We start from the raw sequence: 25,052 nt of genomic DNA, 5'->3' as shown, positions 1-25,052 counted from the left end.
GTATTAATGGACTAAAATGAGCCAGGAGTAGTTACATGTATCATAGTAGCATGTCCCAGTATGTAATATCTGCCACTCAGATCAGTCCACGAGGAGACCCAACATGTATGGGCTTCTTTTCAAGGACAGGAGACTTCACTAGAAGCTGCTACTGCAGTCCAGGGCTGAGAATGTGTCCCAGTTTGGACCTTGATCTTTCCGGCCAGCTCAAGAGAGCTCAACAGAACTGGGTGGAGGTCAAGGGTGATAGCCCCTGGGACCTGAGAGTGGTGAGTCTGTGTCTCTAGCAGGTGAGGACTGCTGCCTGCATCACGTGGGCCTGGAGGCCACTCTCCTCCAGGAGCAGAGGGACATGGAGCAGGAGTTAGGGTGTTAGGGTGGGCGTGTGGGGAGTTGCAGAGGTCACACCCAGGCATCAGAGGCTGCCACAGGAGCAGAACAGCAGTAGCTGAATCTGTGCAGGACAGTGTTCTCTGCCATCCAGTTGGTGGCAACTGAGAATCTTCCAAACATGACACTGGCAAGACTAACAAGCCATCTTCTCAGAGGGGTTTGCTCCAACTTACTCATTTTTAACCGCGGCACCCCCTCTCCCCACCTCCTTCTCTCCTGACCCCCTAAGCGGGTCAGTGTGAATCAGGCTTGCTCCTGAAACTTGAACTCCAGGCTTGAGCCCAGGGGCCTCTCTCTGGGTGTCCTGATTCTCTACTCCAGGGCTCCAGAAGCACAGAGCAGCTGCAGCCACTCTGCGCCTGCAGACCCCTCCTCTTCGCTTTCTGGCAGAGTGGAAGCAAGTTTCATACTGAGTCTGTGTCTCCTCACACAGACTCCACAGAAGCATGCAGTTCCTGGAGGTGGGACGCTAAGGAACCTGTAATATGTATCTGTAACTAGATGTCGCCGGAGTCTTCCTGTCCCTGAGGACTTAGTTATGACTCATTGCCGTTGCCCCTGCTCCACAGAATTAGGGAGTGGAGACTGAGTTCCAACTCTGCCTTTTTGGAAAGAAAAGAAGAAGGGAAGGGAGGGAAGGGGAGGGGGGAGGGAGAAATGACAGCGGCTGTGGGCAGCCCTCTTTCGGGAAGGAGAGGTCTTCACCCCCATCGGTGGAGGTGGAGGGTGGGTGCTGATCCCAGGCCCAGCGTGCCCCTCAGGCACCTTGTTCAACCCTCGGGCCTCATACCCCTTCATTCGCATCTGGATCCTGCAAGTAACTGGGCTACTTTTGGGGGTCGAGGGGCTCTCGTTTACTCCCCACTTCGCTCTGACCCCACGGCGCCCATCGAAGTCCGCTCTCGGGTCACCCAAAGAATGACCAATGCGGGGAGCTACAATTCCCCCTCCCCCATCCCCACCCCGCTTAGGACTTTTCACAATCTGACAAGTCTCAAGGGGAAAGGGTGGGCGGTGGTTTTCCCCAGAGCCTTCCGCGCGGCAGGTCCGGGCAGCCGGACCGCACTGTCCACTGGACCCCACGCCCACCCGGCGCTCTGCCCGCGGCCGGGGGCGGGGCGGCCGGGGAGCGGGGCTCGGGGAGGGGCGCGCAGGCGGGGGCGGGGCCGCGCTTTTAAGGCCGCGCCGCCTGCAGGGCTGCGCTGGCTCTTCGCACCCGCAGGAGCGAGGACCCCGCCAGCCAGCCCAACGCGACCCGGCACCCCGGTCCTCGCTCGACTGGACCCCCGCCACGTGCCCGGCCCGCCCTCCCGACGGGACCCCCCGCCCGCGCCATGTACAGGGTGCGTGCCGCCGGGGCGGGAGGAGGGGCGGGCGGGGTCTGCTCAGCTCTCTCCGCTCCGGGTCTGGAGGCCATGGAACTCCGGCTTGTGGGGTGAAGAAAGATGCTGACCCAAACACGGGAAGTGGCCGCGGAGCCGGAGGAGGGCGGCGCAGGGCTGGTGACGGCGAGGATGTTCTGTGGTCCTGACGCCGTCCTGCCCTCGGCGGTTCAGGAGTTCAGTGGGTACACCCTCCGGGCGCGCTGGAGTGTCCCTCGGGGACCAGGCGTGTCCACCGAGACACGGGGCACGCTGGAGTGTCCATTGGGGATCAGGAGCCCCCTCCGAGACACCGGGCACGCTGGAGTGTCCTTCGGGTACCAGGCGCCCCCACTCAGACACGGGGCGCGCTGGAGCATCCCATGGGAACCAGGCGTGCCCACCGAGACACAGGGCGCGCTGGAGTGTCTCGTGGGGACCTGGCGCCCCCACCCAGACACGGGGCGCGCTGGTGTCCCGTGGGGTCCAGGCACTTAGCGAGACCCTGCCACTCCTTGGAGAGATCTTGTCTGAGTCGGGGAAAAGAACTTCCTCGCCCAGGGAGGGGTCCCCTGAGGAGCCCACCCAGCCAGCCCTCCACAGGAGAGGAGAGCAGAGAGAGGGCGCTGCAGGCTCTATTAGCAGGAGCTGTAGAGAACTCCCAGGAGGAGGGACCGGGAATGGGGGCTGGGGGGAGGGCCCCTTCCTGTAAGTTTCACCCACCATGAGGCCCCCTGCTTCGCCTCAGAAAACCCATCTACCTCGGGCCAACGTGGTACCTCTGCTTCTCTTTCAGAAAAGAGAAGTTTACTCAGTGGAGCTCAGTGGAATCAAAGACATTGAGAAAACAGACAAGGAGGATGGCAAGGAGAAGTCCAGGGGCCTGAAAAACAAGTGCTTGGAACGCAAGAAGAACCACCAGAAAGAGGAGCTTAAGAAAGAACTTGATATGGTCAGTTGATTTGGTCCCTGAGCAAATGGGTGCCCTTGAGCACTGTCCGCCCTGGTGACAGCTTGCCCCTATAACCCACTTCTTACAAAAGAAAAATTCAGTCTTAAGAATTTCAAAATCCCTGACGTGTGTTTCCTTGTTTTAAGAAGAAAAAAAAAAAATGGTGTGATTGTATCTGCCCAGGGGTCAGGCCCTCTGAAGATTCCTGCATTCAGGCTGTAGGCACGCCCATGGAGGGCTCCTCTGAGGCCAGTTGCCACAGGCACTGCCCAGACCTCTCTCTTCACTGCTGCTTCATTGAGATATTAGTAGCCTATGAAATTAAACTATCTCATCAGCCAGAACCACCCAGGAAGAAAACTGAAAGCCCCTAAACTTGCTAGGTTTCTGGGTATATTTGCCCCATGAGAAAGGATTTCAGTAGTAAGTAAGAGTTGGTCTTGGCTTCAGGCAGCCTTAGGCTCAGCTGAGGTTCCAGTTCTCTGGGGAGTAAGCTACCTAGCTTCTCTGAAGCTCAGTTTTCTTTATGTAAAACGGGAAACAAACCATTTTCGTGGGTCTGTCAGGAGGAAAGTGAGGTGAGAGTCTCTTGTAATGGCAGTGCTTTGTGGATGTGAAGCCCTGTTACTACTAAAGCTGGCCGCCCTGGGAAAGAACTGAAATGTGGCTGATTACATCTCAGGAATGCCAATGGAAACCTGCCCTGAGTATGAGATTATGCCGGGTTGTCCTGCACTTCACTGCAGACTTCAGAGCTATGGTTCTCTGAGCAGCTGGTAGTGCTGTGAGCTCTTGTGTGCCACAGAGCAGGTTGTTAAACATTCTGGAATTCAAGCAAGCCAATTGGTAACTGTATTAGTAGCTTGAGATGTGACTGCTGCAAATCAGAGCTCTTTTATTTTACCTGGAGAGCTCATTAAACAACACATGCCACAAGGTGTTTGTCCATGTATGTTCTGATGACCCTGGAATTGGATCTGAATTCAAATCTGTTTCCCTGAAGTTCAGTTTCCTGTTTTGAAAAATTGGAATTAAAAATGGTACCTACCTCTTAGAGTTGTTAAGAGGATTACAGAGAAACTGGAGAAAGGTTAAGGTAGTCATTCTTATTTCCTACAGGTATCTAGCAGTTAGGGATGAAGATATAACTAGTCTTACTTGAAATTACTATTTATAACATGAATATATATCCATTCTATCATATGCCTGTTAATTACAATGAGAACCTTCCTTGAAATTTGAACCTTTTCTGAAAATATAGAAAAATAATTCCATCGTGTTGACTGGGGTATTCCTTTGCTTCTTTGCTGAGAAACAGCTTTCTTTCCCCTCTTTTTCGCAACCTTCTTACAGGAATCCTGTAATTTGTAACTTTGTACTTGGGTGCCCTTGCATCCCAACCCCTCCAGAAAATTAGATGAGTAATGCAGTGTCCCTGGCTTCTGAAGAAACAAGCAGGTGACTCAAGCCCCAGGCACCTGGTGCTGCCCAGTGCTCTTCCAGCAGAGTTCACACCCGCACCCTCCCAACTCTCATCCCCAGAGAGTCAGGCCAGTAGGGAGGATGGTGCAGACTCCCCGTAGAGTCTGAGATCCGTCCATGAAAGCAACGACTTTAATCATGTTAACTCTTCTCTGCCCCAAACTTGGCGTACTATGCAGAGAATCATGTCTTAATCCTATGGCTCCCCAGAAATGTCATATTCAGTGGGTACTGGTACAGTGAATGGAAGAACAGGGCCAATCTGATTAAGCACAGGACAAAACCCTAACTCTCTGTAACATGAAACATTTTTGCTTTAAGAAAAGAGACGGTTCTGGTACCAGTCACAGTATAAATTTTTGTCTCTGACAGTCAGAGTTTTAGGATCCTGAGTGCTGGGTTTTTTTGCCACAGGAAGAGATTTCTAGTCCTTTAGCCCAGAGATTCTGAAAGGGACAGGATAGGACAGGGGAACTTTGCTCCCTGGGTGCCACAGCAAATGTCTAGAGATATTTATGGTTATTGCTCCACAAAGGGAGGGTGCTGGTGGGCAGAAGTCCCCACAACAGAGTTATTGACCCAAAATGTCAATAATGCTAAGGTTGAGAAGCTCTGCGTTAGTTTAATGAGTCTGTGGCAGAGTTAGCAAGTGTGCCCCCCACCCTGGTATTTATTTGGCAGGTTTTTAATCTGAGGGCTTGTCTGATAGCAAGCTGAGCCTCAAGTGCTGAAGGAAGGAAAGGCCCATTTCTCTCTCCCAGATGGCCTGCGTGGTGAGGGCTGTGTGGAGCTGTCAGGACACGTGGAATGGTTTGGCACTGCTGATGGGCTCCCCATTAATCCTGAAGTTCAGGTCTGAGTTGAGTTTCCAGATCACTGGTGTCTGGATGCCAGGTGTGCTAGGATCTGCATGTGCTAGAGACCAGACTGAGGTGAAATGCATTGCTTTACTCATAAAAACTAAGGACGGCTACCATGTGGTAAATGGCAAGTTAAGTCTGAACTCTCCGGGGATGGCCAGAAAATCTACTGGCCAGTGAGCTCTCTTGCAGTGAGGTTCTCTTCTCTCACTGCAGGAACCCCTGGGACAAAGGTTCCTTCTTTCTACACTTTCTGGCCCCTCTTCCATCCTCAGTGTTTCTCCCAGATTTCATGGGCTTGTCAGGGCTTAGGGTTCAAGTCTTTTGGAATTATCTAATTCACTCTGTTCTTTTCATGGACTTTAGGATGACCACAAACTCAGCAAAGAGGAACTGGAGACAAAATATGGTACAAACATCATTACGGTAAGTCATCAGAGAACCAGTGACAGGGGAGGGGATCAGGGACCATACAAAGAGAGAGGCTGTGTGCTTCGGGCTTGTGAGTGACCTGCCAGCCCCCCACATGCCCACCTTGCGAGAGGAGGCTCATAACCTCAAGAGTAGCATGCCTGAGCCACAGGCCTGGCAAGGCCTGCTGCTGGGCTGTGTGTCTGGTCACAGACAGTTCTTTGACTGTGATTGCAGCTGAGCCGTGGTGACCCCTGGAAGGTTTGAGTGCCTCCTCGCTGTCATGGTCCAGGGTTGCTTTCAAACCCTGTGCCCAGGAAGTATTCAGGTCATGTCCAGGCCTCCTCCAAGAAGGGGGGATACCTCATGACTCCTAAAATCTCCCATCGCAGAAGTGCTGCTTCATTCTGTGAATTCAAACTCAAAGATGTGGTGTCTTAACACCAGGACATTTGGATACATCTGTTCCGAGTGAACAGAAATATGTGCTGTGTGACTCACTGGCCTACAGAGAGGGAGGCAAAGAGGAGCAGCGGAGCCTGGGCTCAGAGGACGCAGGGGCAAGGGAGGCACACGGCGGGAAGGTGTCAGGGCATCCACCCTGTCCCACAGTTTACAGGATGTGCCAGGAGAATGGTGGAGTCCACCCAATGAGACCCCCAGATGGCACAGTGACTGAGCTGAGACATAGTCACAGCTGCCCACAGTCTGCAGAAATGTGACATCCAGCCCAAGGAGGTAGAAAAGTCTAACTCCTGTTTCGTTTCCCTCTGCTTTCTCAGGGTCTTTCCAGTGCCCGGGCTGCTGAACTGCTGGCTCAGCACGGGCCCAACAGCCTCACGCCCCCCAAGGAAACCCCAGAGATCATCAAGTTCCTCAAGCAGATGGTGGGGGGCTTCTCCATCCTCCTGTGGATAGGAGCCATCCTGTGCTGGATCGCGTATGGGATTCAGTATTCCCATGATCAGTCCTCCTCCCTGGACAACGTACGGTGCTGGGGGCTCCTCCCGGGTTTGCTCCTGGTGATGGTGGGGGCTGGGGGGTGGGTAGGGTGCACTATAATGCAAGGCCTTCCCTGGGCAGAGCATTGGGCTGGGGTCAGGGGTCTACCACTGACCAATCACTGCATGAGTCAGAGAAAATCAATAACTTCTCCAGGTATAAAATAGAAAGTATATCTGACTCTCTAGTGTCTCAGAGCAGTGTGAGCATCAATTTATAAGAGAGCAATACATGATTAGTTCCTATGTGGGGGAAAAAAATTCGACATCCATGTGAGGTGTTTTGGGCTCTGTCTCCTCAAAGCTAATTTTCTCCCTTTACCCTGGAGAACTTCTGTGTCTAATAATAAGGTAGGACCAAACCACAAAGCTAGGGGCCACAAAGCTGGGCTCCCCTTGTGGCTCAGCTGGTAAAGAATCCGCCTGCAATGTGGGTGACCTGGGTTTGATCCTGGGTTGGGAAGATCCTCTGGAGAAGGTAAAGGCTACCCACTCCAGTATTCTGGCCTGGAGAATTCCATGGACTGTATAATCCATGGGGTCTCAAACAGTCGGACACAACTGAGCAACTTTTACTTTCAAACCACAGAGCTAGAGCAGCCAACATGATGCTGAGAGAGAAGCCAGGTGCAAGAGGCCATATTCTGTGCAATTCCATTGGTGTGAAATGCCCAGAACAGGCCAGCCCTGGATTCAGACAGCCGATCAGTGGCTGCCCGGGCTGGGCCAGAGTGGGAGAGTGACCGCTGTGGGCACAAGGGGTCTTACTGGAATGATGGATTGTGGTGATTGTTATACAACTGTGTTAATTATTAATAGTCATTTAGTTATAACCTTCAAACGGGTGAATTGTGTGGCCTGCAAATTACATCAGGATACAACTGCCATCTCTCTGATTGGCCCATAGAGCACCCTGGCCCTCAGGTCAGTCTCATTCCTGATGCTGCTTCTCTGACTGGTGCCTGTCCTCCTCACCCAGGTGTACTTGGGCTCCGTGCTTGCCCTGGTCGTCATTCTAACCGGGGTCTTTGCTTATTACCAAGAGGCGAAGAGCACCAACATCATGTCCAGTTTCCAAAAGATGATCCCGCAGGCAAGTGTGACAGCCTCCCTGGTGTCTCCAGGCTTGAGACAGCGAGCATCAGACGGGGGGCGGGGCTTGGAGGCCTGGGACCCCTCCCTGCTGTCTGCAGAGTCTTGGGCAACTGGCCTAATCTCTCTGGAGCCCCCGTTCCCTCCTGGGTGTGGTCAGTGAAGCAAGGTGGAGGAAACTGCTCAGTCAAGAGCAGAATGGGACAGAAACACTAGCCACTGCCTGACAGCTCCTGTGGCTGCTCCTCAGCTTGGTGAACCACTCAGAAAGAAGTCATTCAGGTGGTTCCAACATGAGCAAAGGGGGCCAACCTGTGATTCTTTAAACCATCAGTCTTTTCACTCCTATTTCTGAGCCTCGCTGCATGTTGCCCCCGAATGCTGCCAGTGTAGGAGGCCTCAGATCCCTCCTCCTGCAGCAACCTGGGAGGGGTCCTCTGGGGACACCACTGTTAGCACACAGAACCATACATTCACTGGGCTGCAGAGCTGCTGGGAGGTGTGGTCTCTGGGTGGAATCTCTTGTGTTAGGAAGCAGAGACCCATCTCTCACTCCATTAAAGGCTTTCTGACCTGAGCGAGATCACTGATCCCTTTGGCTCAACCTCAGGACTCTTCCTAGACTTCCCAGCAGGATGGTTCATCCTAATGGTCCCCCTGTCTGTCAGGCCCAGAGCTGTGGCTTTGCTGTACCTCCCATGGCAGCATTTTCTGGGTCGAAGTCTATCTCCGTGAGCTCCAACTCAAGAAAAATAGTTCTTAGGGTCTTCAGGACCTGAGTAGAAGCCTTGGCTTCATTGTCTGCTATTCTGACAGGCATGCACTCCCATGCCTTCCTTCCTGAGCCTGTGGAGGACAAGGGGTATGCAGGAGGGCCAGCATCATTCCAGGACGGGATCTGAGGCCTGGGTCATGATTTTCTTCTGCAGCAAGCGCTTGTCATTCGAGACTCAGAGAAGAAGACAATTCCTGCTGACCAGCTGGTGATGGGAGACATAGTGGAGATTAAAGGTGGAGACCAGGTCCCTGCGGATGTCAGGTTACTGTCCACTCAGGGGTGTAAGGTCAGTGTCATGGGTGCCCTGAGGGTCACGCTCTTGGTGCTGTGGTCTTTCCAGGTCTCAGTGTAACCAAAGAAGGAAACAAGTTGTGTGACCCTGAACTCTTTTCAAAACTCCTTCTAGGTGGACAACTCATCTGTCACTGGGGAGTCAGAGCCCCAGGCCCGCTCCTGTGAGTTCACACATGAAAGTCCCCTGGAGACCAAGAACATTGCCTTCTTCTCCACGACCTGTCTGGAAGGTAGGTCTGGTAGCTTGCAGGACTGCCGGTTCCACTCATAGCCTTTATCCTTTGTCAAGCTTTATGTTTCTCTCTCTCTACCATCTCTTGCTGCTAAGCTTTTCCAAGAGAAAATGTGGAATTGAGAAGCCTAGAGAGCTGGTGTTTGGCCTCTGTAGTGTCATGTGCTGATTGGCCATGTGAGCCACCAAAGAAAGAAGCGTATAAAGCCATGGTCCCTCCTCGCTGCGGACTCCTGGAATAAAATGTCTGCTCCACCTGTAGGCACAGCGACTGCCATGGTCATCAACACGGGTGACCGCACCATCATTGGGCAGATTGCCTCGCTGGCTTCAAGAGTCGAGGACTCGAAGACGCCCATTGCCATCGAGATCGAGCACTTTGTTCATATCGTGGCGGGAGTGGCGGTCTCCATCGGCATCATTTTCTTCATCATCGCGGTGTCCATGAAGTATCATGTCCTGGACTCCATCATCTTCCTCATTGGCATCATTGTGGCCAATGTGCCTGAGGGTCTCCTGGCCACTGTCACTGTGAGTCTGTGCTGCTAGTGTGCCATCCTGCTCTGCTGCGGCTGAGTCTGCTCCATCAGGGCTAGTCATAGGATGTTCTGTCTCTTAGAGGGACAAAGAGAACTGTCATCTGTCAGTATGTGAATGAATTGTCCTTGAAAACTTATATTTTCATTTTCAGAGATCTATCTGCAAATCCCATATGATGCTTTGCCCCTTAAGATCTAGATAAGACAGTCTTGAGCCACCACTTAGAAATTTTCTAGAAGCCTGACACCTTCCCTGCATTTCCACAGTTTTTGAAAGAAAAAAGAAAAAAAAAAAAAGCTGAGGGATATAGGTACACTTTCATTTCACTTCTCCCTCTCAGAGGTAGTCTGAGACACAAACTCCCTGTCTGATCCTGCAGAGTAGTTCAGCCCTTTCCACTCTGCCCCCTGGTCTAACTTTGGTTCTACCTGTGTCAGGACCTAACTCATCCTGAAACAAGGCCCCCAGGTGGGGAAGATTCATACCTCCGCTCCTGGCACCGTCCTGAGCAAAGACAGACAGAAGTGTTTGATTGCCTGTCTCCTCTGACTCCAGCAGACAGTAATTTGACCAAGCTGGAGCCTAAAGAACACTTTTGAGATCTGGGGGCTTCAGAGGGAGCCAAGAATATTTATTAACATTTGGAGATCTTAAAGTAAAACAAGTGTTTCTTGATTCTCCAAAGCAACAAGTAAGCCGTTTGGGGCAAGCTCTTTGGCACATAGTGCCTGAAACCTGTCTTACAACGCTCTTGCTTGTGAACCACGGGCGCTCAGCAGCCAAACTCCCTTTGTATTGACTTGACACTTGCCCGACTTTGCTACCTGTGGATCCCTTAGGATCATTTTCCTCAAGGAGTAAAGGGACATGAGAGAGAGAGAGCGCGTGCAAGCTTTATATGCCTTCTCAGCCACTGGGTCTGGTGCAGTTTTACTGCATCTGTAACTATACCTGAAACTAGTTTAACTGTTCCTGCATTACTGAACCCAAGTTCAGCATGGTGGTTTTTCTCAAAGCTTCTCTCTCTCCTCTGTCTAGGTGACTCTGTCACTGACAGCAAAACGAATGGCCAAGAAGAACTGCCTTGTGAAGAACCTGGAGGCAGTGGAGACTCTTGGCTCCACCTCCATCATCTGCTCAGACAAGACCGGGACCCTCACCCAGAACAGGATGACAGTGGCCCATCTGTGGTTCGACCACCAGATCTTCGTGGCGGACACTAGTGAAAACCATTCGAGTAAGCCTTGGGGTGCATCCAGCCTGGCCCTGCATGGTGGGCTCAGCACAGCTGGTCTGCGGCCGTGGGTGAACAGTGCTGCTCATTGGCACAAGCCTGGCACCCTCAGCATCCATGGTTCTTCTTTCCAGATCAAGTCTTTGATCAAAGCTCTGCGACCTGGGCCTCCCTGTCAAAGATCATAACGCTGTGTAACCGCGCTGAGTTCAGACCTGGACAGGAGAGCATCCCTATCATGAAGGTGAAGCCCCACACGCAGTCTCAGCCGCAGCCACTTTGCAGAGCGAAGTCACCTTCTCTGTTCTGATCTGGTGCTTGATTTAATCTCTGCAACTGAATAGCATTTGTTCTGTGAGAGCGAATCTAACCACAAGACCTGTAGGAAGCTTTTTCACTGTCACTAACTTCAAGAAATTTAAAAGTTCTCAAAATATTCATTTAGGTCTTCTGAAAAGTCTCTTTCTTGAAAATGATTGTGCCTTTAAGTTACTGTCCTAAATTCTTTACCAGCTAAGAAGATACAATCAAAGTTCCAGGGAACAACCCCTGCCCGCCTCCAAGATCGAGTTCATTGCTTTTTTTCCAGGAAAACTCCCACTCTTAGGGCTCTAACTTGTCTGAACTCCCCTATCGCCAGCAGGTGGCGCCCTGCAGTTGACAGTTGTAGGTGTTAGTCGTGTCTGAACCTTTTGCGACCCCCTGGACTGTAGCCCGCCAGGCTCCTCTGTCCATGAGATTCTTCAGGCAAGAATACTGGAGTGGGTTGCAATACAGGAGACCCAGGTTTGATCCCTGGGTCGGGAAAATCCCCTGGAGAAGGAAATGACAACCCACTCCAGTAGTCTTACCCAGGGGATTTTCCCGACCCAGGGATCAAACCTGGGTCTCCTGTATTGCAACCTGCTCCAGTATTCTTGCCTGGAGAATCCCATGGACAGAGGAGCCTGGCGGGCTACAGTCCCAAGTCAGACACGATTAATACTGACAGTAGTAAATCTGTCACTTATTGGATAACTGTTCTCTTCCTCTGGTACTTAGTAAGCTTAGGTTGCACACTGGTTGGCTGAAAATAACCACAGAAGAACCTGATTATGTGCTGCAACTACTTGTATCTTTTGATTCACAGAAAATTGTGGTTGGAGATGCCTCAGAAACTGCTCTTTTGAAGTTCTCAGAGGTCATGCTGGGTAACGTGATGGATATTAGAAAAAGAAACCGCAAAGTAGCTGAAATCCCTTTTAACTCGACCAACAAATTTCAGGTGACTTCCCCCTCACAACTGAATCTTTTGGTTTTTAATTATATTTGACTGTTCTGGGACTTTGTTGCAGTGTGCAGGCTTCTCATTATAGTGACTTCTCTTGTGGAGCACAGGCTCTAGGGCTCATGGGCTTTAGTACTGACTGAATCTTCATTATCACTAGAGCAGCATTTCCACTTATAGGTATCCTTTAGTCAGTATGTGTTTTGAATGACACTTGACTTTAAAAACAGTCCTCAGAGATGCAGAGCCTGGACATCTGGTTAACACAGAACAAGTAGAAGGGAGAAAAGATGAAGCTTTCGATGGAGCCTGCATTTCCCACACGTGGCCTTTCTGTATAACATGCACATAGACGCGCCACTGCCCGCCCTGGTGTCTTGGGCACAGGGAGGGGCAGGAGCCACACCCCCCAACATGACAGGCTGAGTGAGGGGGGCAGTGAGGAGAAGCCAGCTGCCCCATCTGTATCAGGCATTCTTCATGCTTGGTCTCATGTAATCCTCACCATAAGCCTTGAAGGTAGGACCAGGTGAAGTCCCAACTGCAAGCAAGGAAATGGGCCTTAGAAAGTGTTGAGGTGGCCAGAGCCACCTGAGCATCTAAGTCTCCACATGTCTGTCTGATGCCTGAGTCTATGCTTTTTCTACTGCAACACAGAGGCCAGGTGGTCAGTTCAAGCCATTTGGGTGAACCTTGCCCTTCGTGAGGACCAGTGAGGACCCAAAGCGTTGCTTTCCATGTCTGCCCTGCCAGCAGTGCACAGGAGTCTCCATCCTTTGTTGCTCAGGGGGACACTGGCCACCTTTGCCTGGTTGTCTCCCCTCCCACCAGCATAGCCAGCAGGCAGCCATGTCTACCCTACTCAGGTCAGGACAGAGAACAAAGTGCTGCTACAGGTGGAATTCTCTGGAGACTCCAAAGCAAGAGTGGGGTGTTGTGACTTGGTCTTTTGTTGTTGTTGTTTAGTCACTCAGTTGTGTCCGACTCTTTGGACCATGCCCACCAGGCGCCTCTCTCCATGGGATTTCACAGGCAAGAATACTGGGTTGGGTTGCCATTTCCTTCTCTAGGACTTAGTCTTTGCATAATATTAAATTATGTAAGTAGGATGACCATGTTTGTGTGCAAGTTTCTAGTGATTACGCACACGTTTTGTTTAGAAGGAATTTAGGACTGAAAAATAACTGTGGAGCAAACATCTTGGTGGATAATTGACCAGTAAAGAGTCATGGTTAGCAAAGCAGACAACTAACAAAATGTATGATGTAAAATAGAGGAACTCAGACCTCTGTTCAAAACATAAGTGAAAATAGAATGACTAGCAATCCTAAAATAACAGTAGTAATCATGGCTATCATGTGCTGATTTCCACACTCCTCACAACTCTATTAGGTAGTCAAGAACGAGGAAACAGAGGACACAGCCAGCAAGGGCCAGAGCCAGGACTCGGGCAGACCCGGGGGGTGTGCTCAGCCTAGGCAGGTGGCCTTCCAACCACAGACAAGAATCCTGCTGGGGCTCCGTCTTCTCCAGGGAGAGGAAGAGCAGCTTCTGTGAGGCCTCCTGTACAGAGTGTTGATGGAGAAAGTGGGCTCCCTGGAGTTGCTAGAAAGGAGTGGGTCCTACAGAAGAGGCCAGGGAGCTCTGAGATGCTTTAAAGTCACCTTCTATGTGTGGACGCCTGCGCAGCACTCGGCACTTAGCAAGGTGGTTTAAGATGAGGACTTGGAAGGTCTCTGGGGGCATCATTCAACTTGAAGAAGCAAAATAGCTCTGGCAGGTGAGCTCTTTGAGTTGTGGCCTGAGGGATCTAGTTCCCTGACCAGGGATGGAACCCAGGCCCCCTGCATTGGGAGCTCGGAGTATTAGCCACCGGACTGCCATGAAGTCCCTCAGTCTCTGCATATTACTTGGCATGAAGTAGAAAGGACAGAACATGCCTGCGGAGAACACTCTTCCTTTATATATCACGGAGAATAGAAACAGAAACCACAGAGAAAGATATGTTTTGCTCATGAAAAGCTCTGTCCATCCAGTTCAGGCCCTTTGTAGTAGAGACGGTGTCCTTACCCGCGATGCCGCACTGAGCATGCGCGACCCCTCCCCTGCAGCTCTCCATCCACGAGACCGAGGACCCAGACGACAAGCGCTTCCTCATGGTGATGAAAGGGGCCCCCGAGCGGATCCTGGAGAAGTGCAGCACCATCATGGTCAACGGGCAGGAGCAGCCCCTGGACAGCAGCACGGCCGAGGCCTTCCACACGGCCTACATGGAGCTGGGCGGCATAGGGGAGCGCGTGCTGGGTGAGAGAGCGGGATCCTGCTGGCAGGCACAAGGAGGCAGGCTTGGGGTGCAGCGGGGTAGCCCTGGCATCCACTCATCTCTTAAAGGAGAATGTGGTCAGCATGCAGGGGATACTGTGTGATGGCTAGGAGGGTGGGGGCCCTTGCAAACCAGAAGTCTGGAAAGATTTTATGGGAGGAGTTACATTTCAGTCTGGACCTTGAGTGATAGATGTGAAGGGTTGTGGGGGGAGCATACTCACACAGAGGGAACAGCATGAGACAAATGTGGGAATGGATGGAGGGGACCCTCTGGGCACAGCTCCCTGTTCTTCATCTCTTTATGTCTCTGTCTCTACCCCCACACCTCCTGTAAACTGCAATCTCCTCAGAAGTACAGACTGTCCACTCTTGGGCTTTCTGTCTCCAGAGCATACCTAATGGGCACAGGGTGAATGATTTGGGGATGAAACATATCTTTCCTAAAACAACATGTTATGGAACTGAAGGAGCTGAACAATTATGGTAAACTCTAAAGTGTGTTAGTCGCTCACTCAGTCATGTCCGACTCTTTCCAACCCCGTGGACTGTAGCCCGCCAGGCAGTCCTCTGTCCATGGGATTCTGTAGACAAGAATACTGGAGTGGGTGGCCATTCCCTTCTCCAGGGGATCTTCCCAACCCAGGAATCGAACCCAGGTCTCCCACATTGCAGGCAGATTCTTTACCATCTGAGCTGCCAGATTTACTGACATCAATTCTCTTAAACTGGTAAAACACAAAGGACTGAAGTGTATGAAAATGTTCCCTCTTTCTTTCATCATTTTTTAATCCTAGTTTCACCAACTCCTAAATTCATACCCATTTCAGGTTTCTGTCACCTCTACCTGCCAACAGACGAGTTTCCAGAAACGTATTCATTTGATGTAGAAACAATGAACTTCCCTACTTCCAACTTCTGCTTTGTGGGCCTCTTGTCAATGATTGACCCGCCTCGGTCCACAGTACCTGATGCTGTCACCAAGTGCCGGAGCGCAGGGATCAAGGTGGGACTTGCACATCCCTGACTTCACACATCTTCCACGGATGCTGAGTTCCTTTCTAGGAATGTCTGTCATAGGAGAGTCAGTATTTAGGTCTCTTCCCCTAAATGTCATAATTCCCCTTTTTTTTAAGTCTCTACTTTCACTGTACTAAGATTTCAGTAACTGTCCCATAAAAGCATGGTCACTGTGTCTGTGTGGAATAAACCACAAGTGCAATTGCAATGAACAGAAAGCCATGAAGTAACCACATGTCATCCTAGACCACAACAGACAATAAAAGGTTTTGCTACTTAATCTCAAGGTCCGGCTCCCATAGTCCATTTCCCTCATGATATGTCAAAATTTGAATTCCATTACTGTGTTAATTCCAAGGCTGTGGAGCATCATGAAGATGCTGAAGGAGACATCTGGCAGCCCACTCACAAAGTTACACCAAAGGGAAGGACTTCCTCTAGTGTCTGAGGAGGAAATGTAAGGTTTAGAAGCAAGGGTCGATCCAGTGGGATCCATGTGTCCTTCTGAGACAGGTGATACTCTGACCTAAAGATCAAGGACTGCAAGCCACTGTGCCCCCTCGCCATGGTGGAGTGGGCAAAACCAAGTCATCCCCACTCGCCTGAGCAGTGGAGTCCCTCACCACCCACATGCCTATCTCCTTGCCTGTGTTCTAGGTTATCATGGTTACAGGCGATCATCCAATCACAGCCAAAGCTATTGCCAAGAGCGTCGGTATCATTTCCGCCAACAGTGAGACAGTGGAAGACATTGCCAAACGCCTCAACCTTCCTGTGGAGCAAGTTAACAAGCAGTGAGTTCAGAACCCACACAGCAGAACTCAGGCCTTTATCACAGGCCCTACTGCCTCTAAAGAGTTGTCTGGAGCAAACCCCTTTTTGCCAAATATGATCTGCTGGTTTACTCTATAATTTCTGGCTGGTTTACTCTGTGATTTTTTTTTAATTTATTTTTTTTTCATTTATTTTTATTAGTTGGAGGCTAATTAATTTACAATATTGTAGTGGTTTTTGCCATACATTGACATGAACCAGCCATGGATTTACATGTGTTACCCATCCTGAACCCCCCTCCCACCTCCCTCCCCATCCCATCTCTCTGGGTCTTCCCAGTGCACCAGCCCCGAGCACTTGTCTCATGCATCCAACCTGGACTGGCGATCTGTTTCACACTTGATAATATACATGTTTCAATGCCTGTTCTCTGATCATCCCACCCTCGCCTTCTCCCACAGAGTCAAAAGTCTGTTCTGTACTTCTGTGTCTCTTTTTCTGTTTTGCATATAGGGTTGTCGTTACCACCTTTCTAAATTCCATATATATGCGTTAGTATGCTGTAATGTTCTTTATCTTTCTGGCTTACTTCACTCTGTATAATGGGCTCCAGTTTCATCCATCTCATTAGAACTGATTCAAGTGTATTCTTTTTAATGGCTGAGTAATATTCCATTGTGTATATGTACCACAGCTTCCTTATCCATTCGTCTGCTGATGGGCATCTAGGTTGCTTCCATGTCCTGGCTATTATAAACAGTGCTGTGATGAACATTGGGGTACACGTGTCTCTTTCAGTTCTGGTTTCCTCGGTGTATATGCCCAGGAGTGGGCCGCACTCAGTGAGGCTGAGTGCGGAGGGGATAAAGCGTACTCTGTAATTTCTATATCTAGTCATTACTCAAAATTTTATCGAGCACCTGATATGTGCCAGCCACTGTATTGAGACCATGAAAATGACCTGTATTTCAGCCCAGTGAAGTAGATCTGAAAACTTCAGTGCTGAATTTAGTGTGAGGAAACTGAAGGAGAAACTTTATGGGAAATTACCTGCCATTGGTACAGATTCTCAGGAACACTGAGAATCTTTTGTGTTCTCTGAGCCCCTAGTCTGCATCTTGAGTATTTATTCCATATTTAGTATTTAGGCTTCATAATGTGTTTTCATAATGTGTTGCTATGTAAACATAATTTCTTTTTGCTTTTTATTTGGTCATAAATAGAATGGAGGGCTTCTCTGGTGTCCACTGGTAAAGAACTCACCTGCCATTGCAGCAGACACAGGAAACATGGGTTCCATTCCTGGGTCTGGAAGATCCCCTGGAGAAGGAAATGGCAACCCACTCCAGTATTCTTGCCTGAAGAATTCCATGTACAGAGGAGCCTGGCAGGCTGCAGTCCCTGGGATCACAAAAGAGTTGGACACAGCTTAGCAACTAAACAGCAATAAACAACAACAAACTCAGTGAAATAAGCACAGGCACAGGGGTGCTGGTGGTGGGAACCTGACAGTTGATCATTTAAATCAGTCGAAGTCTCCAAAGTCTTAGTTGGAAAATAAATGTCATTGCTTTATTATACTTTGATGCATATGGGGGGAAAAGACCCAAGAACATCTCCTAGTTTACCCAAACAGTTATGCCTGTTAGGAACACAGAGCTGACAGGTGATAAGTGACTGCCAGGGTAACAAATTACCAGTTAGGACACCAAGCAGGTAAACAGCCTCTGGGCACAACATTTGTGTCTGGAGCCCCACTGCTCTTATGTGTGGATAATATCGGTGATAACGTCCATCTATGAAAACAGCTTCAGAGGTTGTACTTGTCTTGTTTTTTGAAACAGTAGGATTTTACTCTTTCCTACAAGTCACCACACAGGAGAGAGGGGTGGTTACTTTGTGAATGTTTTCAATTGTCCACTTTATCAACTGCAGCTTCACGATCAGGGAAAAACTGTTTTCGTAGCTCCGGGAAGAAGGGAAACAAGCCTTTCCTTCTTGCTTCTTCCCTTTTCTTTTTTTTTCAACCAGAATATAGGAAAACCTGTAGTTTGAGTCAAGTGCTAGAATTTCAATATTTAGCACCAATAGAAAAAAAAAAAAAAAAAGCAGACCTAAAATGAGCTCAAAACTTTAAAAAGGTAAACAAAAAAGCATGCGGTGTTTTGTGCTTTTGTGCTTAAAGAATGTTTAAGCTGAGATTTGAAGGCTGAAACATACCAAGGGAAGGGAAAGCTAGAGGCCCCCACCCCTGGCAAAGGTAGTAGGATCTGTGAGAACTTTACACAGAGTCAGGGGTTCAGAACTGAGAGCCAGGGACTTGGAACTGAGAGCATGGGTGCTGTAGGGGAGAGTCAGAGGGGCCACACGGCACAGGTTACCCCCAGCCCTGCAGACCAAGTGGGGATCTGGGCTCAGCTTGATGTTCCTTTGGACAGTGCTCCAGGGGACAGCATGGTCAGGTCTGCAGTCTCAGTAGTTCCTAGAACCTCACTTTTACAGGCAGCAGATAAAAACTTTCCTCAAGAAGACCTCAGTTAACTTTTCTCTCCACATAGCTGGTTGCATAGTAGACACTGTGAGTCTGAAATAAACAGCAAAGAGCTGTCACCCATGTGTTTAGGCAAAAGCTGGATTCTTGGATTCAAAATGTACAAATAGGCAGTTTTTTACCTCCTTCTCTTTTGAGTAAAGTTTTGCTCTGGGAAGTGCCACCTCTCACCCATTCCTGTAAGAAATGGCTACTTGACTTGTTCCTACTGTCATGTGACACAAGGAAATGCCTGTCCGCCTTAGTTCACTGTCTTGACAAGAGACCCACACACCCCATCATCCTTCCAGATGCTTAAGAGTCAGGACTTGGGGTTCCAGATAAAGCCAAAGAGGTTCACCCCACCTCCTGCCCAGAATAGTGTTTTAACCTCAGCTTCCACCTATGCCCTCACCCAGTTCCTCCTGCCCGTCTAGGGATGCTAAGGCTGCTGTGGTGACCGGCATGGAGCTGAAGGACATGAGCCCGGAACAGCTAGATGAGATCTTAGCCAACCACTCGGAGATCGTCTTTGCCCGGACGTCCCCCCAGCAGAAGCTGATCATTGTGGAGGGCTGTCAGAGGCAGGTGGGTGAATGCAGCACCCGGGGAACCTTCTAGGTCTGTCATCATTCTGTGGGGAGAAGCAGCACTGAGCCTTGCCCCCGCTCAGGGCTCTGGTGAGGTCACCACCCCACATCTCCATCTGTCGGGGCTGACCCTGTCCACTCAGGGACCCTGCCTCCTGCTTGCTCCCCAGGGGACTACCTTTACAATTTGGATTCATATGGTTTTGATCATTCAAACACATCTTATTTGGAGCTTCTTCTTACTTCTGGGATTTCCCATCTTAATCTTTTTCCTCTAACCCAAAACGGGCCTTTGTTTTGGTGCAGCAGACCTCCAGGCTGCTCACTAACCCCCTCCATCCCCCTCCCACAACCTTCTGCCATCCCTGCAGGATGCTGTGGTCGCTGTTACCGGGGATGGAGTTAATGACTCCCCAGCTCTGAAGAAGGCAGACATTGGGATCGCCATGGGAATAGCAGGTTCTGATGCAGCCAGAAATGCAGCTGACATGGTCTTGTTGGACGACAACTTCGCGTCCATCGTCACAGGGGTGGAGGAAGGTGAGTGGAGTTTTGAGTGGTCTTAGCGAGGGCTGGGGCCACCCATGAAATGAGGAGTGAGTCCTATGGGGAGAAATGTCTTCTGCCTAGGTCGCCTGATCTTTGACAACCTAAAGAAGACAATCGCGTACACTCTGACCAAGAACATCGCCGAGCTGTGCCCCTTTCTCATCTACATCATTGCTGGGCTTCCCCTGCCCATTGGCACCATTACTATCTTGTTCATCGACTTGGGCACAGACATAGTAAGTAGCCGGAAAGGGAACAGGGTCTGATGACTTCCTCAGGTGAGGGAAACCTCAGTGTCATTACCTTCAAGGGCAGGAGATGGATTAATCAGTGCTTCTCAGACCTCAACATGATGGTTTCTGACAAGCTCTTAAGTGACGCCGAGTCTGCTGGTCCACCAACCACACTTCAAAGCACAGGACCAGAGAGATCTATCAAGTGTTTGAAAATCAAAACCACTTCACTCCACAGAAGAACTTTTCAACACATGAGTTCTTCACCTTTCCAAAAAAAACCAGGCCACTGGTCAGTTTCAGCTCATGTGCCTCCCCCTCTTTTTTTTTTAAAAGCTGTCACCAAAATAGTCACTGTACTGCTTGGGGCCCAGTGGCCAAAGTGATAACTCACAGCACCCCTTGTTAAGTAAAAGAATCTGTGACCTGGAAGCCCCTCACCAAACACAGTAAGAAGCAGCCATTAATAACACTATGAAGCCTCACACAGACCTACAGTAATGTCACCTAAAACCTCCCCTCTGCTAGAACGAATCCCCTTAGGAAGCTTTGTGACAGTCACTCCCATGTCTCTAGCTTACAGAGGCTTTGGGGAGCAAACAAAACCCACAGCTCTGCAGGTCACTGCCTACTCCCCATTTCACATGACACCTGGGCAGCCTCCATGGTCCAGGGATATTGGGGCATCTCTACCTTAGAGGGGAGCTGAAGCCCCAGAGCCTGCAGCAAGCTTGCTCTTCTTATCTCTACTGCTGTGGTTCTTCCAGGTATCACTAGGGAACTTGTGAGAAATTTGGGTTCTCTGCCCTCCAGGGGGAGGACCTAGGAGACAACCACTTCTCAGTGGTGGGAAGGGAAAGTGCTTTATAACTAGATCATCTAGAGATGGCAGCACAGGGTGACGATCAGACGATCAGACACAGGTGGATCATCTTCTCTGCAGACAGCACACCCTGTTGTCTGCTCCCTGGATGGACCAGTTCCGTAACACCACCACCACCCCAGCCCCCCGCATCGGGCCCCTGGCTGTGCTGCCACTCTTTCCTTCCATCTAGTATTTCGGGGTCGGGCCTCATGCTACTCTCTCCCTCTAGATTCCCTCCATCGCCCTGGCTTACGAGAAAGCCGAAAGCGACATTATGAACAGGAAGCCTCGCCACAAGAAGAAGGACAGGCTGGTGAACGCGCCACTTGCCCTGTACTCCTACCTGCACATTGGTGCGAGGAGGGACTGCCCAGAGACCCACCGTCCCCTGTGGGGCAGGGTGGGCTGTGGGGGGAGCCCAGAGGAGAGTGAGGCAGGGCACTTCAACCTCTCCTGTTCTTCTAGGCCTCATGCAGGCCCTGGGGGCCTTCATTACGTATTTCACCGTGTACGCGCAGCATGGCTTTCTACCCAGCACTATCCTCAACCTGCGTGTGGAGTGGGAGAACGACAATGTGAATGACCTGGAAGACAGCTACGGACAGGAATGGGTAAGGGCCAAGTTGCTGGCAGCGTCCTCCCTGGATGGCTGTAAGGGGACAGGGGAGGTGATGGTTTTCTTGGTTAACAGGGCTTGAGGGCCCTGTGGTCACAGCAGCTTGCCTTTGCCAGGCTCAGCTCATCTCTCAAGTTGGAGGTCTAGAGCTCACCTGTTTATATTAGCTTGCGTCCCTGGTGGCTCAGATGGTAAAGAATCTGCTTGCAATGCAGGAGACCTGGGTTTAATCCTCAGGTTCAGAAAATCCCCTGGAAAAGGGAACAGCAACCCACTCCAGTATTCTTACCTGGTAAACTCCATAGGCAGAGGAGCCTGGTGGGCTACAGTCCATGGCATCGCAGAGTCCGACACGATTCAATGATTAGCACACTCAGGTGTAGAGGAGGAGCAGCCAGCAGCACCACAGCTGGGCCAAATCCATTAAGTTAGCAGTTTTCCTGCTCGCCAGGTGAAAGGAAGAAAGGTTTCGTTCCAAACACAGGAAGTGACCCTCTCTCAATCATGGGGAGGGGAAAGAGAGTCGAGGCTCGTAGAAGGGCACCAACACCTCCCTGAGGTGTCCATCTGGGGCGTCATGGTCTTCTTCTCTCTGGCCATTGACAGACAAGGTACCAGAGGAAATACCTAGAATGGACGGGCTACACAGCATTCTTTGTCAGCATCATGATTCAGCAAATAGCAGATCTGATCATCAGGAAAACCCGGAGGAATTCCATCTTCCAGCAAGGTCTCTTCAGGTACTGGTGCAGCCGCCCTGGGGGTTCAGCCTGGCCCTTTGCTGCCCAGATGACTGCATGTGGGTATGTGGGCCTGGGGCTGGGAGTTCAGAATTTGTTTGCTTTTGTGTCTTACAGAAATAAAATCATCTGGGTGGGGATTGCCTCACAGATTATCATCGCATTAATCCTCTCCTATGGCCTCGGAAGCATCCAGGCCCTGAATTTTACGATGATCCGGTGAGGTTCCCTGCAACCACGGGGAGGAACCGGCCCCAATCTGGTTGTCAAAGCCTAAAAAAGTCTTTCCCCTCAAGTCTTTCCAAAGAGAGAAAGTGAAACTGTTGTTGTTGTTTTCTTTTAATCAGTGTGAGGCTTTGACCTGCTCGTTTTTTCAGAAGAGGAGGTGGGTTTTCCATCCCTCACCATCCCATCTCTACCTTCATCCAACAGATCCCTTCTCAGGCAGTCACTGTTTCTAGCAGTCACAGTCCAGTTAAATAAGAAACCTTGGGGTTCTATGCTGTGTGACCCAGTGGGGTTGCTCTGTCCAGTCTAGAAAGGAGAATGAATGAGGCACTCAGCCACTTAAGGATGGGTGTGTGGGTCTCACACCATCCCCTCTCTCCTCCCAGGCCTCAGTACTGGTTTGTGGCTGTGCCACACGCAGTTCTGATTTGGGTGTATGATGAGGTGCGGAAGCTTTTCATCAGACTCTTCCCTGGAAGTGAGTACTAATGTATGGGGGATTTGGGGGCTCTTGATCTGCTCCAGCAGACCTTCCTCTGTTTCTCACTTACTGCTTCCTCCTTCTTTAGGCTGGTGGGATAAGAACATGTATTATTAAGACACCCGCTTCCCAAGCTCCGGCAGCTCCACATGGCGATGTTCTTCACCTTCTGGTGCCAGCTGGGCGACTGCTGCCATGGGGATGTCGTCAGAATGTGTTCAAGAAAAGACAGAACTGTAGGAAAGCACTCACTAATATTTTGTAATTTAAAACAGAGATTCCAGTGTTTATATGTGATTTTAATTTATATATCAATGTCCTTATTTAAAAATATATGAATTTCAAGGTAATGGTGTAGGGAAGAATAGCGTGTTTAAATGTCTGTAGAGCTCATTCATGTTAAACAATGTCAGGTAATCCAGACATCTGCTGGATTAAGGGTCTCCCTGCCCCTTAAGCTCTAGATAGCACTGCTCACAACTCCATTCCACACTCTATTAAAAATCCAGCACCCTCCCTTCCTGTGAATTCCCAGAGAATCATTATTTCACAGTCACGTTGCTCAGAAAAGGCTAGTTCAGCTAGAGGTTTGCAAAAGGGTGAAGTGACGGCAGGTTTACATCACAGTAACTTGGAAGACCTCAGTTTGACCCTGAGACATCCTTAAGAGTCCTCATCCCACCTGTCAGCTCCTCACAGTCCTTCACTGCCCTCCCTCCTCCATGCTCCCCTCCACCGACCACCAGTTCCAGAATGGAGCTCCAGGTGCTCTCCTGACCCAAGGAGGTTTTCATTTACCAGGATTGAACCTCAGTGGAGGAACCTTGTGGTTTAACACATAATATTTATTCTTTATTAGACAGTTCATAGCACTCTGCAACACCAGTTTTTTGTTTCATGCTGTAAGTTTGTTTATTCGTGTGTAACATATGTGACTACACCCATATTAGTATCCCAGAGAGGCCTCATTTTTAAGTAAAAGATCTTTTATAAAACAAGACCTGAGAGTGGTGTTCTAATTAATTTGAGTTTGTCTAAAATGCAAAGCAGGGCTTCCCTGGTGGCTCAGATGGTAAAGAATCCACCTGCCAATGTGGGAGACATGGGTTTGATCCCTGGCTTGGGAAGATCCCCTGGAGAAGGAAATGACAGCCCACTCTAGTATTCTTGCCTGGAGAATCCCACAGACAGAGGAGCCTGGTGGGCTACAGTCCGTGGGGTCACAAAGAGTCAGATACAACTTAAGAGACTAAACAACAACAGCAACAAAATGCATAGCATAGGACAGAAAAAAAAAATGAGATGTAATTTCAACTTTCTTTTCTTTTTACTTCTTTAGTCCTTTTATTTTTCCAAGGAAGGTCTGAACTCTTCCCTCACAACATCCCTGCTCTGCCCTCTCTCTGATATGGCACACATTTAAGTCAGAATTTCTTCGGAGGCTCCAGCAGCAGAACAAGAGAGGAAGCCATTTTCATAGTCCTTCCATCATCAGCTGATACCCAGCACACACTCATTTAACAGGAATGACACTTGGTAAACTTTTTGTACTCAGTGGGCTGCCCCATTACCTCTCCTCCATCATTAAGGAAGACAGGACAAACAAGGATGTCCTGCTGCTGATGGTGCCGAGTTGTGTCTCTAGAGCAAGCAAAGGGAGTCTTAGAGCCACAATTCACTGCTATGTTCTCAGAACCATCATTGTAACTTCATGTAAATAGATGATAATGCACTGTGTCATTGTGTGTGTGTATTTAAAATAACAAGTCTAATCTCAAGGGTTTTGATCTCTGTGTTCAGCCACAATTATCACACGATTATCCTTGGACTACTCTGATGATGTCAGTGGTTCAGTGACCTGGAACCCTTTCCAGGCAGTGTCATGACAGCTTTCTAATTCCAGTCCTGACAAGGCAGTGATGGTCCCAAAACTTCAGCTATGAACCATTTGTCCTCACTCTTCTTCCTGCCAGGCTGTCTGAGGGCCCCCTCCTGTGATGGCTGGCAGCTTGTTGTCCTGCCAGAGCCAGTGAAGGACGCTGCAGATAGAGCACAAAGCCGCAAGAGGTTTATTGTGGGGTTGGATTAAGCTTGAGAGGAGTTCAGTTTGAAGTAGAAATCTCTTCACAGCAGGAACCCTGTCTGGAATAACTTTAGTATTGTACATACCTATCTTTGTAAAAAATTGACACTCATATTTGTGAAAT

At 49.8% G+C, this 25,052-nt stretch overlaps 1 protein-coding gene across 1 annotated transcript; it reads left to right on the top strand.

The window, feature by feature from the left end:
* Positions 1-1,596: 1,596 nt before the first annotated feature.
* Positions 1,597-23,843, top strand: ATP12A (ATPase H+/K+ transporting non-gastric alpha2 subunit). Its single transcript, XM_043478195.1, has 23 exons — positions 1,597-1,736; positions 2,551-2,706; positions 5,415-5,474; positions 6,242-6,445; positions 7,440-7,553; positions 8,482-8,616; positions 8,737-8,854; positions 9,119-9,387; positions 10,435-10,633; positions 10,765-10,874; positions 11,760-11,894; positions 14,009-14,201; positions 15,050-15,225; positions 15,897-16,033; positions 18,981-19,131; positions 19,505-19,673; positions 19,764-19,918; positions 21,010-21,133; positions 21,246-21,391; positions 22,003-22,136; positions 22,254-22,355; positions 22,751-22,842; positions 22,934-23,843. Exons 1-23 carry the CDS (start codon positions 1,728-1,730, stop codon positions 22,960-22,962), a joined length of 3,117 nt encoding a protein of 1,038 aa, XP_043334130.1. The 5' UTR covers positions 1,597-1,727; the 3' UTR covers positions 22,963-23,843.
* Positions 23,844-25,052: the final 1,209 nt, after the last annotated feature.

This window comes from Cervus canadensis, chromosome 9 (genome assembly GCF_019320065.1).
Source record: "Cervus canadensis isolate Bull #8, Minnesota chromosome 9, ASM1932006v1, whole genome shotgun sequence".
Lineage (NCBI taxonomy): Eukaryota > Metazoa > Chordata > Mammalia > Artiodactyla > Cervidae > Cervus > Cervus canadensis.
This window is presented reverse-complemented; position numbering and strand designations above follow the sequence as displayed.

Bases quoted from the DNA above. Each gene is read 5' to 3' on its own strand.
- ATP12A (XM_043478195.1), top strand. The intron at 2,707-5,414 runs GTCAGTTGATTT...CATGGACTTTAG, and splicing joins TTAAGAAAGAACTTGATATG to GATGACCACAAACTCAGCAA. The intron at 10,875-11,759 runs GTGAAGCCCCAC...TTTGATTCACAG, and splicing joins AGAGCATCCCTATCATGAAG to AAAATTGTGGTTGGAGATGC.